We start from the raw sequence: 18,934 nt of genomic DNA, 5'->3' as shown, positions 1-18,934 counted from the left end.
CTCTGCAAAATAACACACCCAAGTCTTCAACACACAATGTAAGAAGAGTTAGCATGACAGAATTACTCATGTAGGAAACTAGAATAATAAGCTGTAAATATAGCAAGACAACTCAGATACACCTCATGATATGAGAGAATACATGTAACAAACATGGGTAAAATGTTTTGTTTTGAGTGAAGAACCTTTAATACTAGACCTTGTGAACCATTAAATGGTAGATATCTAAAGCCCTTCAGAGACTACCTAACATTAAGAAGAGTTATTTTCTGGTTTAAGAAGTTATTACAGTCCTTAATGTAAAGGTGCTAATATGTCACAGAAAGGCTTGGAAAGATTTATAGTTTCCTGATTTATCTGGGCCTGTTTCAGCAAAGCACTTAAGCAAGCACTTAACTTCAAGTATATGGGTAGGCTCATTAACTTTAGTGGAAATATTCACCCACTTACAGTTAAGCATAGGCTTGAGTACTTTCCTGAACTGAAGAGTCTATCCCTATGCAAGATACCAAAGAACTCATGAATGGAATGAGAAACACAGATCATGGATTTCTGTATAATTTTATGAAATATACACAAAAGTGTGTTTCCGATAAATAGCTAAAAAACAAATAGATATTTTGTATGGGATATTTTAAGATACCTTATTGTAATAATATGCAGTTCAGAATTCATATCAAATATTTTATGTTAACAAAATCTGTAACCCCTAGTAAGGAATAAGACAATCACTACAGACAATGCATGAAGGTCTCATCCTGGAAATGTAGATGTTGCCCCAGAATGAAAACACTGAGTGATTCCAGAGATTAATCAGCACAACAAAAGCTCCAATAAGATCCCTTATCAAAATAAAGCAAACATAGAAAAACCTGTGCAAAAATAAACTTGTAACAAATTTGAAAAAAAGAAAAAAAGCTGTTTATGCAACATATATAGTAGGAGGATGTCTGTTAACAAATACTGTACATTTTATTTATGCAAGCGTATACACCCACACGCACACAGAGTGACCAGCTTCTTGGTTTCTAAAAGGACTTGACATTTCAGTGCTAGACAAGTGAATTATTTGAATTGATATATCCATTTCTTGGAGTATGTATCAGAACTAAATTAATAATGATCAAACAGGAAACTTTTGGTTGGCCCAAGACCAATTAATTTGTTACCTGCCTCAGTATTACCTGCTTTATGTTATCTTTTTAAAAGTTATTCTGGGGAAGATGTTTTCTCCATACTTCTACATTATCTCCTTGCAAGACAATCTCAATCCCATACGTTTATTTAAGAAAAATTTACCACAGGACTGCTGCTCAAGCATCAAGTCTGGAAGTATCAGAGACTTTGAAGACCACAGTCTTTCCTTATAAAAACTTTGAGCTTTTACCTATGTACCTCCAATCATTTGTAGTATTATCAACACACCCAAGAAAAACTAATATGGAAAAAAACCTCAATGTGCCTTTAACAAAAATCAATTTATTCTAATCTTGGGCCACAAATACTAAAATGTATTGATTGAATCGGCCCTTAGAGGATAGACTTAAACTTGTTTGAAGGCCTTGACATGTTTGGATCTCTTAAATTTAACCTTAACTCTGACCTGGCTTTGTAAGCTTATTTTGAGGATAATTATAACATCATTGTAATGCTCTTTCTGTTTAAAATTACTAATATATACTCTCATTCTTAACGTAATTTATATTCCCAGACAAAATTTTAAGTAAAATACAGGAAAACAATGAGGAAGTATCCTAAAGACTTAACATTTTAAAAAGCATGCTTTTGAAAATAATTATATTTGCATAAAAAGATTTCAGATATCTACCCTGGTTCAATGGTCTTCTTTTTTATTAAGTTAATTTCTTCAATCTGGGCTTGACAAAATTTCAAAAAGCTTCCTGGTTTTGACTCTTCAATTCTTTCAGTTGAGAGTTTTGCAGGAGAATTTAGGTTTTCACCATTAAGAAATTGCAAACTAGGAAGTATTTTAAGTAGGGAACACCTTTTAAAAGAGGAGAAAACAATCCATCATTAGCATTAAGGAAAAACTTGCATTTTAGAATCCAGAGTCTAGAAATACCCATCACAACTACATAAAGAGATTGACCTTTAAGTATGTTATTTTACTAAACATTTTGGTATACATGAAAATGTTTACATAAAATTACTATACCTTATTTGATATTTATTTACTGTTTATTACTACCAATATTTACTCTTATGGAAACCACAAAATTAACATAAGAAATCATTTATTAGCAGCAATTCTTAATACTTTTTAGGTATATAGACACTGGGTGAAATCCTGGCCACACTGAAGTCAGTGACAAAAATTTCTGATTCAAAAGGGCCAAGATGTCATCCATTACCATTAATAACTCCATGAGTACCTGAAATATTTTTGTGGTTTGTTTTAAACATAGGCAACTGATTAGAAGGCAATACAGAAAACTAAATCATGATGGAGTAACGAACAATAAAATAAAGCAGCACTGGCTGACCTGATACTTTTGGAGACAAATTCAAATACTGCATAGACCGCGAACGAAAATGGCATTGCAATCTCATCTCTCTCTCCATTTGTATACAGAACAAAAACAAGACAATTCAACCTGACTCACAGTCTCAGGAAAGTCCATGTGGAACAGCAGGGGTGTTGCAAGTTATGAATGAGAGGAAAATAGCACGGAACTTGCAAATTCTAGTGCTGTTAATCACACATTTTTATGAGAATTAAGGGATGGCTCCTGCTCCAATCCTAGTCACTAGGATAGGTCCCTGCTTCTATATATACCTAAATGGAACTCCCACTGACTTCAATAGAACAGGACTGGGTTAATTCATCCCCTTTAAAAAAAAAACACCTTAGATAGCTATTGGAATTCATTTTTAGTTTTCTAAAAGATGTATTTTAAAAAATATTCAGAAATGTGTAACATCTGACTTAATAGACTATGGGATTAATAATGCCTCTCATAGCATAAAGTCCATCCTATAAGAAAGGAGGTTGTACCAGTGAAATCAGAGGGGGGAGGGCTAATGAATTTCCTGGGCAGCCCTTTCACATGCAAGGGATAATCTGGCACACAGATGTTAAGAACACTTTTTATGTGTGTCTAATTCACCAATTAAACCTCATGGTATTTTAAATATTTATTTAGGACAATACAATATGTATTGTGTCCGATATTCCTTATTTTCAATTCAAATTTTTTTCAAGTTATCAAACGGCAAAAAATAGCTTAAATTGGCAAAGTAGTATATCTTAATGCAGAGAATTTTAAATAAGTCTGAATTAGCTTTTCCTTTATTTAGATTTAAATAACACACATTAAAGAAAGCCTATTCTGCACTATAGGCACCTTTGCCATCAGTTAAAACTACATTACATAATCCTTCAGAACCAAAGGATTCCTTGACCACCCCCATATTTAAAGAAAAGAATGTTACTTAGCTGAGATCATATATGCCAAGTTTCAAATCCGAGCAAATTTCTATGGCTGAGTTACATTATCCAAAACATAGATTGGCAAAAGTCTTTACAACAGCAGTGCTATTTGATGCAGATAAAAGATTCCCCCCCCCCCCGCCCTCCTTTTTATGGCAAATATAATACTGTCTAAAATATACTTGAAATAAAAGGATCATTTTAGATACACTGGCCTTGAGGTTGTAGTGAAGAGCCAATGTTGAATAATGATACATTTAAAAAGTGCCATATCAAGTTGATTAATGCTAGAAGTAGTGTATCTTCGAGCTATGGGATCTCAACACTAGTTTTTCCAGCTGGGTTTCTCCTGGTGAAGGGCTGAGTCAATATTTCATTTAGTGAAAACTTCCTGGTGAATATTCTGTCACTTAAGAGGCTCTATTAATCATTACTGCAGTGAAACACATTCCCCTAGGAGCGCTCAGACTGATCCCAGGGTTTAATTTTTAAAAAGCAATTTCTTAGTACTTCAGTTTTGTCGGTGTTATCGCTGGCTGGACATGAAAGTAGGAAACCGATTGGAAAATTTTACAACTAATTCCTTTGTTGGTATCAAGGGGTTACGTAAAGTTCATTGGAACATATTGCCTGAAGTTATAGTTAATGCTGTATTCAACAAATCCATATTTTATACTATCCCAGCCTTTAAATCCTTTAGATAAATGAATCTCTTGTCCAATCATAAAAGCTCTATTGGGTCAAATGATCTAAGAGAAGAACCTGAGGTATCAGTTCTTAACGTTAATAGGAATTCAGAAGTAATTTATTTTTCCTGAGTAATGTCTGAGGAAGAAATTAGTTCTATGAGACATCAGAAATTAAAAACAGTGGAAACGTAAATGTGAGCTTTACTAAAATGTCATATGTTGAAGAATATTAAATAGTACTTGCATTAATTAACAGTAGTGTAAATACATCTATGCATTAAATAATATAAACATGTATTTACAGCTACTTCTGCTACTGTTTGAAAGCTTCAAATTCCAAAAACGTGCACACATGTTTTTCCACTTGAATACTAATCTGAAGTTTGCTAAAAGATCTCCTACTGGAGAAAATATGCATATATATTTTTCTCTCTTTATATACCACATGCAAAAAACAAAAACAAAACAAAACAAAAAAAACCCTGAATTTCTCACACCATTAAAGTAAAAAAATGGCAAGTCACTGCATTGGGGAAGCTTGTGGTAATACTGTAATACTGAAGCATAAAGTTGTGTGTTTAACTGGCTTGAAGTTATGCAAGGAACTGAGAAAAGTACAAAAAAATGATTACAGAAATGAATGTTAATGAATGTCAAAGAAAATGTTTACTCAGATACTGAAATGATCATACTGAAGGTTACTATATACAGTCACGTGGTACTGCACTTGAGGGACTATGGCTCGTGGGCAGCAAAAGTAGGAAAACACAAGAACATTACTAGCAGCATATTTCTGTGGATTGGAAAGATTGGTCCCAGAGACCAGGAAAACAAGAAAAGAAGTTAAGAAATATTTCAATCTATGGTTCCAAGAAGAGCTTATCAATGACAATAATAGATTTTTAAAATAATTTTAAAAAATAAACCCTCAAACACTGCTACATATTCCACTGCCTTGTGATATCACTTTTGATAAACAATACAAGCCAGGCCAGGATCCAATTGCTAAGCTTTTTTTTTTTTTTTAAATGTTCCTAGTCAAAATCATAATCAACTACATTACTCATATCTTATCTGAAAGTTCCCTTGTTATCTCAACCCAGAATACTGACATTTTTAATGGGCTTAATATCTCTTTTCTATCCCTAGAGCTATTCTATATAAGTAATACTTTCCCAAATAAATACTAGATGCCCTTATTTGGAAAGAACAGTTTAGATTACTCTGGTCAATCTAAAGCTTCTCTGAATCAACTAAACGGCTCACTTAAAAAGTTGAGTAATAGGGACAGCTTATTGACTCAATAGTTTATTCTGCCCTATCATGTAGAAGACAAAAGTTGGATTCCAGGCCTGCCATCTTTCTCTTGAAGGTACCAGGCCAGAAAGTTAAATGAAAGAACTCTGGATCTGATGCAGGATCAGACTGGCTGCTCAGGAATCATCTGTCTAAAAAGGTTAAGGAAAAGATTTGGAAAGGGGATTTTGTTGATTTATTTACTTGGCTCTTTAGGGAACAACAGTCAGAGAAAGGGGGCAAAAAGAACAAAAAAAGATGAGAATAAACCCCGCAGACTTAAAGTGCCTCAAAATTTTAAGAGCAATCTTTTGCAGTTATGTGAGCGTAATTTGCGAGAGAGTTGTATTTCCTTGTTCAAGTACGAGGACTTAATGGCAAAGGCTTATGCTACATCATTTGTGAGGTAGCACGGTTAAAGCATGACAGAGAATATAGACAGAGGATGGCAAAGGAAACAAATACCCTGGGTTACAATAGACCAGGAACTTTGGCTGGAGTGTATGACTTCTTATCACCCCACCTAGCTGGCATTCATAGACATTCACTTTCAAAACACGGATTTAAAACGAAGATGTGCTTTACATTTAACTATGGAAAATGTACATGCATTGGGAGCAAAAACAAACACCACTGTAGGTGATGGGCGGGGGTGGGGGGGGGAAGGTCAGCACAGTGCCCTCTCCTGTTATGGGGGTAGAAGGTGGTAGGAAAAGGGATCAACAAGGACTCACTGCTTCAGGAGATGCTACAGGGGGAGGCAGTAACCTTGAGAAAGCTCCTTTTCCAAATTAAAATACAGGTTTTATGGAATATTATTGGACTACCCCAAGAAAAAATATGCAGCTTATTTATGGAATGGGTTTTCAGCCAGTTTTAAAATCCCATACGAAGGAGTGAGATACAACTCCTGGGCAAAGAAGTCCATTAAAGGCATCAAGCATATAGTGAAAGCAAAGATCACCCCACATTATAGGGCCAGATCCTGGTGCCCACTCTGGCTGCTTCATATCCCACAAAGCAGCCAGAAAGATGGCAGATCCAGCCCCTTAAAGATTTCCCAACTATAGAATAATCCTTGGGTGGTACAAAGTTGTTATAGAGGCTTCCTGACAACCCTCCCACAGTCTAGGGGATGTGGGCAGGGAAAATGTGCACAGTTGGTTGCCCGTATTCCTCAGCTGCTGGGATGGCCCTCAGTGTCCCTGAAGCTGCTCTGCTTTACACCTGAGACTAGCTCAGTTTCTGAAGCCTGAGATTTAATACTTTGTCCGCTTCTCTCCCCCACACTGTTATACTAAGAACATCTCAGCCACAACTGAAGAACTAGGAGGAGAGATTGAAGAGGCTAGGACTCGTAAGCTTGGAAAAGAGGAGACTAAGGGGGGATATGATAGAGGTATATAACATCATGAGTGATGTGGAGAAAGTGGATAAGGAAAAGTTATTTACTTATTCCTATAATACAAGAACTAGGGGTCACCAAGTGAAATTAATAGGCAGCAGGTTTAAAACAAATACAAGGAAGTTCCTCTTCACGCAGCACACAGTCAACTTGTGGAACTCCTTACCTGAGGAGGTTGTGAAGGCTAGGACTATAACAGCGTTTAAAAGAGAACTGGATAATTCATGGTGATTAAGTCCATGAATGGCTATTAGCCAGGATGGGTAAGGAATGGTGTCCCTAGCCTCTGTTTGTCAGAGGCTGGAGATGAATGGCAGGAGAGAGATCACTTGATCATTGCCTGTTAGATCCACTCCCTCTGGGGCACCTGGCATTGGCCACTGTCGGTAGACAGGATACTGGGCTAGATGGACCTTTGGTCTGACCAGGTACGGCGTTCTTATGTCCTATATACCATTGCATAGAAAAATCCATAATCAAATATTGTTTTCTCAATGTTTAGTCAAATGAAAACTACTTTTTAAGAAGCATTTCACAGCAATCACACACTGGAAATATCATAAAAGTGTTCTATTGAGATTATGACAGGGATTGCAGTAACTCAAAGAGATGGAACCTAGTAAACCTGACAATTTAAATTTGTACACCATTTCAGAAAGAGAACAGAGATGAAATGATAGGTATGCTGTGAAATATCTGAGTGACAAACATCTGTGCCAGAACAGGCCAATGCTCACTCTTTTTATGAAGCAGTAAGTACTCTACTAAAACATCTTAATTTGTGTGTTTAACTTTATAAAGCTATAAAACATTTTAAGACATGTTCTTTAATTTTATTTGGAGTTGGGAAAAAATGCTAATTAGAAGGGAGAATAAGTTTGAAGTAACCACTGCCACACTCTGGCAAACTTATGAAAATATACAGCATTTTACTAAAAATCCAGAAATGTTGGGCTACATTTTGGGGTCCTTGCTTGAGCAAAGTTTCCATTGATATCAATAAGAATTTTCCTCAAATAAACAGTGCAGAATTCAGCCCATTTTTATGCAGTTCCCCCCCATCAGTGGCTATTGTAAAGAGATGTATGTATGTACATCACAGTTCTCTTTCACAGTATACCCTCTACTGTTCCTACTTCATTCATTTAGAAGTGTCATACTAGTTTGTTTGCAGGAGTGTATCTAAGACCAAAGAGTTGTGGGTAGGGAAAGCATGCTTTGTGTCAACAATTTTACAAGTGAAGAGAGACAGCTACTTGCTCACTTATACCTTCAATGACTCTTCAGAGTCCTTCACTGCGAAGGAAAGAAATCAGAAGGAAACAGAATGTCTCCATAAAACCAACGCTGAAGTCATGAACTTTTTCCAATTCTTTTTATCCACACTCATTCCCTCTCACCCCCATCCAAGTTATAAATCTCTGAACACAAAAGGACTGCAGAATCCAGCATCCAGGCTCAAATTTTTGTATTGGGATGAGCCAGGGTTCCTCCCAGCCCCAAATTTAACTGTGGTGGTGAAAACTGTTCTCCTTTTAAGCAGCGGAATTCAGAGTTGGAAGGGAAGGAAAGGAAAGGGAGGGCAAGGTGCTTGAGTCCAAAAATTGGCAGGATCAGGCAGGATCCAACTTTAACTCAGCACCTTACACTCATACTAAGTGTCAGGGAAACAAATCTTCCCTCCAAAAAACACTCCCCAAACACCACAATACTGCCTTTCACATACATTTACTATGGTGTAAGTGTCCATTTATAACTTGACAAGCGCAAGATGAGATTTTTAAATAATTTTAGGGTGGTTGGCATATTTCTGGTGTTGAAAGGCTTACTGAAGCAAGTAAATTTACAGATGATAATTTTTCTGGCCTGCCCAGCATTTTGGTACATGGTGATACTGACATGCTCCTTCACGTCTACGCACCTCCACCTTTCTGTGCACACACAGACCAGGGTCTAAACTCTCCTCTTTCCTAACCACCTACATGCAGTACCACTGTACTCATAGTTGTGAAATCTCACTACAAGCTAGGCTGGCAGGGAAGCAGGGTCTGAAACCCTGGCCTTCCCTTGACTCCTGGTGCACAAGAAGCCTAGTGACTGATGCTGACAGTCAGTCTTCCACTGGACAAGGTAATCTGGGAGTTCCCTCTCTACAGAATAGGGCATGCTGACTTTTCTCTCTATCTGCTCATTCCAGTTTGTGGGGGGCCATTACTTATGTTAGGGAACTGGCTTCTCTTTCTGTCTGTTGCTGATAGCAGAGATTTTGGTGGGCAGCACCCCATAAAGCTGGGTACTTCTGATCAGCTGCATTCCTCTTGCCGAGAAGCAAAACAGAGTGTTTTTTTCGCCCTACTCTCAAGGACAAGCGAAGGGGCTGGGCCTTCTTTTGCTGCTTGAAGTCAACTCCCTTACCTTCCCCAAAACACTACTAGTGGGGCCTGGGTCTACTAGTGTGGCCTGGGTACACATGTCTGAATGGTCTTAGCTATGTGCATGTTACTATAGGTGTGGGGTTGGTTGTCCAGGCATGTCAGTCAGGCTCTGAGCCCCAGCCAGGATCATAACCCCATTGTGCTATGTGCCATACAAACATGGAACAGGAAGGCAGTCCCTGTCCTAGAGAGCTCAGAAGCTAAGCTCACAACCAGAAACAACACATAGATGAAGCAGGTAAATAGGATGAGGGAATGGTAACAGCAGAACTGTTTGAAAAGTAGAAGGTAGTCTCAGCTTGCCATCTGGCAGTATTTTCTAGGGTTTTATTGATTCATACTTTTATCATTATTGAGGCCTGCAGTAGGCATGTTCTCCGCAACAGTGGGTATGTCTACAGTGCAAAAAAAGGTGTGTTCTTCATTCAAGTTAGCTCACTCACATTAGCTAACTCAAGTTAAAACTGCATCAAAGACATGGCAACTTGGGTTAGCAACTTGTATTAAAGCTGGTTGAATTCAAGCTGCTAACCCAAATTAAAAACTGTGTGCTGTATCTTCACTGATATTTTAACCTGAGTTAAGAACAAAGTGTTTGCTTTTGCAGTGAACACCTACCCACAGGCAGGCTGCCCAGACAATTAACCATCATAGTCATAAGGTGGAAGACAGCCCCAAATCTGAGGTTAGTGAGTGATGCAAAATGCATCCCTCTAAACAAAAAGGGGAAATGAATATCTCCCACAGCTGGCAAGCCCTGCACAGCTCTTCATAACTAATCTCACTGCCAGCTACTTACCCAAGTCTTTGTTACATTCAGGAAATGTAGAGAAAGATTAATATTTACCACTATAAGTTTTCCCTGATCATATAAGCTCAAGCCTTAATCTTTGCCTAAAATTAGAATCCCTAGAAGGATGATGACTCTCTGGATATTATTTCACAACAATATCTAACTTAAAAAAATACCAGCATTTACACCAAGAAAAAAAAAAATCAGATCACCTATAAAAATATCAACATTTGCTGATGTTGCCACAAGCCTAGATGCAGAAATGTATACTAACCCTGCACTTCCAGTGTGTGCAGGAGAGCTGAGGGATAATTTCATTTGTTGGGTGGAGGTATTTATAATATTTAGATTTCAAAAATGATCAGATATAATATTCTGAATAATAAAATGAATAATAAATGTATTGATTGCAACCTCCAGATTTTTATAAAATTACTATTTAGCTAACTTAAATATTAAGATTTATTTACTATCTGGCTATGTGTGAACTTTGGTTGATTTAGATTTTGTTGAGCAATGGATATATTGTAAGGATTAATTAATTGTTTATCTTACCTCCAATTTTTTTCTTGGAGAACTGGATTTCCATTGAGTGACAACTCATTTAGTTTTTCACATCCACTAAACCATATGATGACACTCTCAAGGTCTATATTACATTAGGGAAGAAAAAGTAAATATAATACTGAATAATTAAGGTGCAGACATGTGTAAAAGCAAACAATTATAGTAAAGTAGTATCATTAACAAACTCTCCATTATTGTGGATCCTGTTAGAAACAAAATGACAATTGTCCAAACTTTTTTGTGAAAAGGCTTTCTCAAATTTCAACCAGCTCTAGTATAGAGTATATTCAAGTAAAATTCAATTTAACAGAAATCATAAAATTCAGCAAAAGTGTACAAACATTTCTGTTGTCTTATAAAGTAGTCACCTGTTTACCTGAATATGTTTGGAAATACCTGAAATATCTAGATAAATAGGTATTTGATCAAACATTATGCTATTACATTTAGAAATACAGGTGAGGACAACAAGGCATCTGAACATCCCAAAACATAGAATGATGATGTACTCTTCTTTCCAGATTTCCTGCATCTAAAGAGCATTGACATTAAATTATGATCCTTTGCATTATAGCTGGAAATGCACAACTAACACTGACTACTACAAATAGAGCTGATGGTATACAATTCCAGCTTGAGTCTGTGGAATAAAAGCTACAAGATACCTCTTCAGTGTTTGGAATATAGCAGTAATTCATGTCTAGGTTTTTTGTTCTTTAGCCAAGCAGCATGCAGGTGGCACACAGCTTTACCTATTTTTCACCATATATGACCTACCACTAAGATGCCCCAGTGCTTGGATGAGATCATCTCATGGATTAAGATCAACTGGTTGAAAAAGAACTTTACAGAGGATATGCTGATAGAGAGAGGAAAGCAGTTTGAGGAATCTGCAGACATAGTTCAATCTCCTTTGGTTGAAGGTACACACCCTCAGTTGGTGAAGTCAGTCTGTAGGTGAGCAGTGCTCCCAGATTCCTCACTCCGATTCTAAATTCTCACATAGCAGCATACATGAATAAAAACACCTTCTAACAACTCTAGTTGGATAGGAAACTCCATTCCATGCTGCTGGCTTCAGTTACATAAGCCTTCCTCGCCTCTCATCTGGACTACAGCAGTGCAAGCACTCAACCCTTGGGAAACTACAACTAGTACAGCACACAAGCATCTCCTTAGCAACATAGGCTACTGTGTGCATGTCAAACATGTCCTCTGCTGCCTACACTGGCTTCCCATAGAATAATGGTCCTTATCTTTGAAGTGCTCAACAGCCTAGGCCCAGCATATCTCAAAGATCATTAGAAGCTTTTGAATGAAGTCTGACCAACAAATGCTCCTGAAGAATAATGAATCTTCCTATCATAAGAGTAATACTCTTCTGTGTGGAAGAAAGAGCTATCTCGGGGGGCCCCATCTGAGATGGCAAAATGAACTCTCAAACTTCACCACCTTCTAATCCAAATGCAAGATGCACTTCTTCAACCCTTCTTCAACATAAGCACATAGCAGTATGTACATTAAAAAAAAAAAAAGAAAGAAACACAATTCTTCCCCTGGAGAAAGGATGAGAGAGAGAACAAACCACATGTGACAGATGTTAGCGACATCACTTAATACACAACTGGAAGGTGCTCAGATACTACACTAATGAACTGCTACAGGCTGGGGACTGACTGGCTAAGCAGCAGTTCTGCAGAAAAGGACCTGGGGATTACAGTGGAAGAGAAGATGGATATGAGTCAGCAGTGTGCCCTTGTTGCCAAGACGGCCAATGGCATATTGGGCAGTATTAGTAGGAGCACTGCCAGCAGATTGAGGAAAGTAATTATTCCCCTCTATTTGGCACTAGTAAGGCCACACCTGGAGTATTGCGTCCAGTTTTGGTCCCCCCTCCCCATTGTAGAAGGGATGTGGACAAATTGGAAAAAGTCCAGCGGAGGGGAAGGAAAATGATTGGGGGGAGAGGGCTATTAGGAAACACTATTTCACTAGGAGGATGGTGAAGCACTGGAATGGGTTGCCTAGGAAGGTGGTGGAATCTCCATCCTTAAAGGTTTTTAAGGCCTGGCTTGACAAAACCTTGGCTGGGATGATTTAGTTGGTGCTGGTCCTGCTTTGAGCAGGGGATTGTACTAGATGACCTCCTGAGGTCTCTTCCAACCCTAATATTCTATGATTCTACGAAGGTGGTCATAGAATAGAATAGCTCCTGTCATTTTAAGACCCCATTCTATATATTTTAATAAACAATTGACGTTTATAATATGCTGGTTGCCTGTATTCCTAAAAAAAGCCTAAAGGTAATTTTTACAAAAATATATTGTTTAATTCATTTTACAATCTCACCTGACAAGCAGTTGTTGCTGATATTAAGCTTTTCCAAAGATACACATGAAAATAGGGGTGCAAGCTGAGTCAAACTAAAAACAAAACAGAGAAAGTTATGTAAATAAAAAAGCAGCACTTCTCATTGAGTCAGACGTAGGGACAAATATTGCTGAAATAAGTTTTGAAATACGATGTCAAGGATATATATAAATAAAATTTTACTATTAGGGCTGTTCACTAATCACAGTTAACTCATGCGATTAACTCAAAAAAATGAATTGTGATTTAAAAAGCTAATTGCAATTAATTGCAGTTTTAATCACACTGTTAAGCAATAGAATATAAAGTGAAATGTATTAAATATTTTGGATTTTTTTTCTATATTTTCAAATATATTGATATCAATTACAACACAGAATTCAAAATGCACAGTGCTCACTTTATATTATTATTTTTATTACAAATAGTTGCACTCTAAAAATGAAACAAAAGAAATGGTATTTTTTAATTCACCTCATACAAGTACTGTAGTGCAATCTCTATCGTGAAACTGCAAGTTACAAATGTAAATTTTTTTGGTTACATAACTGCACTCAAAAAAAACCAATGTAAAACTTTAGAGCCTTCAAGTCCAATCAGTCCTACTTCTTGTTCAGCCAATCACTAAGACAAACAAGTTTGTTTACATTTACGGGACATAATGCTGCCTGCTTATTATTTATAATGTCTCCTGAAAGTGAGAACAGGCCTTTGCACGGAACTTTTGTAGCCAGCATTGCAAGGTATTTACATGCCAGATATGATAAACATTCGTATGCCCCTTCATGCTTCAGCCACCAATGTAGAGGACATGCTTCCATGCTAATGACACTCATTAAAGAAAAAAAAAAAAGCATTAATTCAATTTGTGAATGAACTCCTTGGGAGAGAACTGTATGTCTCCTGCTCTTTTACCTGCATTCTGCCATATATTTCATGTTATATCAGTCTCAGATGATGACCCAGCACATGTTATTTGTTTTAAGAAGACTTTCACTCTGAGATTTCTAAAGATAGTTACAGCACTAAATCCAAGGTTTAAGAATCTGAAGTACCCTCCAAAATCTGAGAGGGACTGGTAATGGCACATGCTTTCAGAAGTCTTAAAAGAGCAACACTCCAATGTGGAAACTACAGAAACCGAACCACCAAAAAAGAAAATCAGCCTTCTGCTGTTGGCATCTGACGCAGATGATGAAAATGAACATGCACTGGTCCACTCTACTTTGGATTGTTATTGAGCAAAACCAGTCATCAGCATGGATCCATGTCCTCTGGAATGGTGGTTGAAGCATGAAGGGACATATGAATCTTTAGGGCATTTGGAACGTAAATATCTTGTGCCACAGTTCCACATGAACACCTGTTGGTCACTTTCAGGTGACATTGTAAATAAGAAGCAAGCAGCATTATCTCTTGCAAATGTAAACAAACTTGCTTGTCTGCATGATTGGCTGAACAAGAAGTAGGACTGATTGGACTTGTAAGCTCTGAAGTTTTACATTGTTTTGTTTTTGAATATATATATATATATATATATATTACATAATTCTACATTTGTAAATTCAACTTTCATGATAAAGAGATTGCACAGCAGAACTTGCAATGGGGGAACTGAAAAATACTATTTTTTTTTTACAGTGCAAATAGTTACAATCAAACATAAAGTGGGCACTGTACACTTTGTATTCTGTGTTGTAATTGAAATCAATATATTTGAAAATGGAGAAAATACTCAAAATATTTAAATAAATGGTATTCTATTATTGTTTAACAGCACGATTAATTGCACGTTTAATCGTGATTAATTTTTATAATCACTTGACAGCCCTACAAACTATTCATTTAGCTATCCAAGGTGCTACAACTAATTGCTGCAGTTTTCCTTTTAAGCTTATAGTGCTTTATAGTATTTTAATCTTCTGCATGGCATGGCGTTGCAGCACAGTACTTTAGACCAGCTCAGCTTAGTCTAACAATTTTCTCTTTAGGATTTTTTCTTTTTTTCTTTTTGCTTCATAGATTTTATTCTTTTTTTTATGTAGTTCTGATTATGTGAACACTTCTGCTACATTCAATGACTCAACTACCATGACTTTGCTTGAGATAGCACCACCAGTATGGGACTAACAAGGGGCCAGGAATCTGGAGAAATAAGAAAATCTGTTTTTTCCTCTTTTTTCCTCAGTTTTCTCCTCTCTTACACTATTTGTTTCCATCTCCCTTCTCTACTCACTCAAATTGCTTCCTAGACCTTAAAAGGTACACAGCAGTAATATCCGTGTAGGCTTGCATATGCTTTCATATATCAGCTGTTGCATTGAGGTCAACTAGCTCTGTAGAGCCTCCTGTATCTCACTACCTCAGAAAACTCTATCAGAGATATGCCAAGTACAAGGACTGATATAAAATTACTCTTCATACACGAGTCAGAACAGAATTCTCCCTGGAGACTGAAATGGCAAAATACGGGGTCCCCAAAATAGGAAATCTAATGTGGAGAGTATGTGTGGCATGGGCATGCTCAACACATAGTAAGTTTTCCTGAATTAAAGAAAATTTTCAGTTATTGCTATTAAAAAAAAATCAAAATTTATCCACAGTTGTGCTATGCACTGTTATTCTAAGACTTTGTCTACACATAAATTTGCACTGGTTTAATGAAAAGTGTGTTTTTAACTGGATTTAGTTAAACCATTGCTAATTTGTTTGCAAATGCTATTCTTTCATTTTAAGAGTAGTTTATATTTTGCTTTATCTTAAACCTGAAAAAAAAAAAAAAAAAGAAGGGATCAAGCTAAACTGCAATATGCCACTCTTAAAACAAAATTAGAGGGTCTATGCACAAACTTGCACTAGTTTAGGTAAATCAGTTAAAAACCATACATTTAATTAACCTGGTTTAAGTTTTTGTATGGACAAGACCTAAATATCACAGATGGCACTGTGACTGTTGGCAACTATTAGTTTTTACAATCGAAAGGAATGTACTGTGTGGAGGAAAGTAAATGAACCTATCAATTAGAGTCTGCTATGGTCAAAAATCTTTTTTTGTGCAAAAATTATATCTACTTATAGACTCACAACCTGCTAGTCAAAGCTGCTCATATATTGCCAAAATATATGTTTTATGACTTTTTAAACACACTGTTATTCCTGCAGTCATTACTGCTAAGAGAAAGATGGATTTTTTTCTGGTTCATGTATCATCAATAGAATTGTGAACCAAGTTTTGATTGCAGAATCCTTATTACTGATGAAGATGTGTGCATGTGAGCCACAAAGAGCTCAACCTGATTTTCACATCCCATGTCAAGTCACAGGGAGGGAGGCTTACATGTAAAAATATAGTTTCAAAGTCAAAAACCAGCTCTAGAGTAGTAAAATTCATATTAGTTGTGTCTCACTATGCCTTTTCTTTTTGAGTCACATTTTACAATAAGATCTGCACTTACTCCAATTTATCCTCTGCCCATATTTTTTCAACTAGATTATGATGTTTCATATTTTTTTCAGTCTTAGAAACAATTGGTTTAATATGGTTTAACTAGATTATAATGTTTCAGATTTTTTCCAGTCTTAGAAACAATTGGTTTAATATGGTTTAATATGAAATAACAATATCATTTAAAAATCTCTTCAAAGGTAGTTTTTCCACTGACACACAAATAGTGCATCTACTTTTATTTCTCATAACAGTGTATATTGCATCTTGAAAATCCATGACACAGGCTCGGGTACCTCAGAATCAACAAAAGTTGGACTGGGTGAACGCTGATTTTAAGAGTTCAGTTCCCTAGACAAAATGATGCACTATTTTTTTTATGCTGTGTTGATTATGTGGGTAGTTGTAGCGCTATGCTGTGATGAACTGACAATTCTATTTGACTCCTGCTCTGCCTTTTTCTGCTGGGATTATTATGCGATTTAAATCTTTCTTGTCAATCTATCGCCTTCCTTTTACTGACATTCTTTGTTAATTCTTTTTCTAAGAAAATTAAAACCAGAAAGACAAAGGACATTACTGAAAACTTAATACCACTTGACCTTGTCACACTAGCCCTCGGCATAAAAAAGATATAAATTACAAAGACGACACAAAAGTAAAAGATATTCACAAAAAAGCAAGCAATAGCTTCCACTTTCTGCTCCCATTTAATGTTGTAGCAGGAGTAGGACACTGACAGCCAGAAAGGCTTTCAGTCAGAAAACAGATTTTTTAAAAACTTGATTAGGCGAAAACAGTGTAAAAATGAAATTTAGAACCTGCTCACCAAATATTACATGATGGCCCAAATCCTGTTGAATGTCTGCCTTTACCCAGGAAACTTTTCATTAACATTAACTGAAGTTTAACAGGTAGGAAGACCGAAGAACTAAAATTTAACTTATGTTCTATAATGTATATTCTTATCTTAAAATAAAGCTCCTGTATTTCTTTCACATTCTTTAAAAAATATACAATGTTTTACTTACAAAACTTCACCTTTATTGTCCTATACTATCATTCTATTTTTCCTGAATATTCTGGCAGAGAATACTTAAGAACATTGTCTAATACTAGACATTCAAAATAAATATCTGCAACAAAAGGTTACTGAATTTGATAGAATCCAGTCCAATTCAGAAAAATTCTATATCCAAATGTATTTTATGAATGATTAACTGCAATATCATAGTTAATTACCACTAAGGACTTCTGAAAAGGTTGTAATTCCCAAAAGACAGTGGCTTGCAATGGAAATACAGTTAACCATAATTACAGTCATTAGTGTAGTGTAGTATAAAAATGCATATAACATGTACATTTAATAGAGAGACTAATATGTATTAATAAGTGAGAGCACTGAGAAGGCCTTTTAGCATTTTGATTAGAATTCCTTTAAAAAAACCACATTCAACTGGGTGTAAAAACATGCTACAGAATCAATGTGTTCGCACTGAATTTGATCCCGCTTAGACCAAAGTCAATGGGAGTTTTGTAAGTACATAAGAATGGCTGTACTGGGTCAGACCAAAGGTCCATCCAGCCCAGTATCCTGTCTACCGACAGTGGCCAATGCCAGGTGCCCCAGAAGGAGTGAACCTAACAGGTAATGATCAAGTGATCTCTCTCCTGCCATCCATCTCTACCCTCTGACAAACAGACCATCTAAGCTGTAGCACTGCAACCACAAAAAACTTGGACTTTTGCAGGTATATAAAAGAGATACCTGTTTTCAGATATTTTGTGTTCAGATGCATTTACAATATGTAATGTTTAGCTCTATAGCAATTCCTGTTGTTAATTTGTGGATTTAAAATATTTTCTTTATGCTTTGAGGTTCAACTTTGAAAAATGATTTTGGGGAGCAATTTTTGATATTGGATATGGACATAATATCTAGATCAACAAATCCTTACAAATTAGTTTGTGAAGAACTTTCTTTTTTCTTTTGATTTTTCCTAAACACTGCTTTATTTTTAAGGAGAACATAAATTTACAGTCTTACCATTGCAGAGGCTTCCTGAAATCGGCAAAAAGGAAATGGCACTCAGTGCACACTCTTAAAAAGATTCTCAAGATTGCATTGGCTGAAGGATTAAAGCAAAGAAACAGCTTTTCTTTCAACAGCTTACTCCATTACATTAATTCCTTCTATATAGAACATCCAGTTATTCATGCCAAAGCAGATGCATATGGAGCTGCTTATAATGTACATAAAGTGAATGTAACAGAGTAGGCTACTGCAATACTAGGAATTTTGAGGCTTCTATCCTGCATTTAATGTTAACTTGTCTCTTTTGCCCCAGAGATTTGATTTAAGGCACTGACACATGATATGGTAGTCGTTCATGTCTGACTTATCATTCATATATTTGTTCCGTTGATGCTCTGACATACTACAGCACTTCTTCCCCCACTACAGGAAGCACTTCATATTTCAG

General features: G+C 36.4%; 1 protein-coding gene across 1 annotated transcript in view; it reads right to left on the bottom strand.

Moving 5' to 3' along the window:
- LRRIQ1 (leucine rich repeats and IQ motif containing 1) overlaps window positions 1-18,934 on the bottom strand; it is a 165,860-nt gene that overhangs the window by 111,057 nt on the left and 35,869 nt on the right. The window contains exons 13-15 of the mRNA XM_054027505.1: window positions 12,986-13,059; window positions 10,625-10,718; window positions 1,829-2,005 (exon numbers count right to left, since the gene is read on the bottom strand). Coding sequence (XP_053883480.1) covers window positions 1,829-2,005; window positions 10,625-10,718; window positions 12,986-13,059 — 345 coding nt within the window. The remainder of the gene's footprint in view (window positions 1-1,828; window positions 2,006-10,624; window positions 10,719-12,985; window positions 13,060-18,934) is intronic.

The sequence above is a fragment of the Malaclemys terrapin genome, chromosome 1 (assembly GCF_027887155.1).
Source record: "Malaclemys terrapin pileata isolate rMalTer1 chromosome 1, rMalTer1.hap1, whole genome shotgun sequence".
Lineage (NCBI taxonomy): Eukaryota > Metazoa > Chordata > Testudines > Emydidae > Malaclemys > Malaclemys terrapin.
Note: the sequence above shows the minus strand (reverse complement) of the source record. Positions and strands in the feature narration are given on the sequence as shown.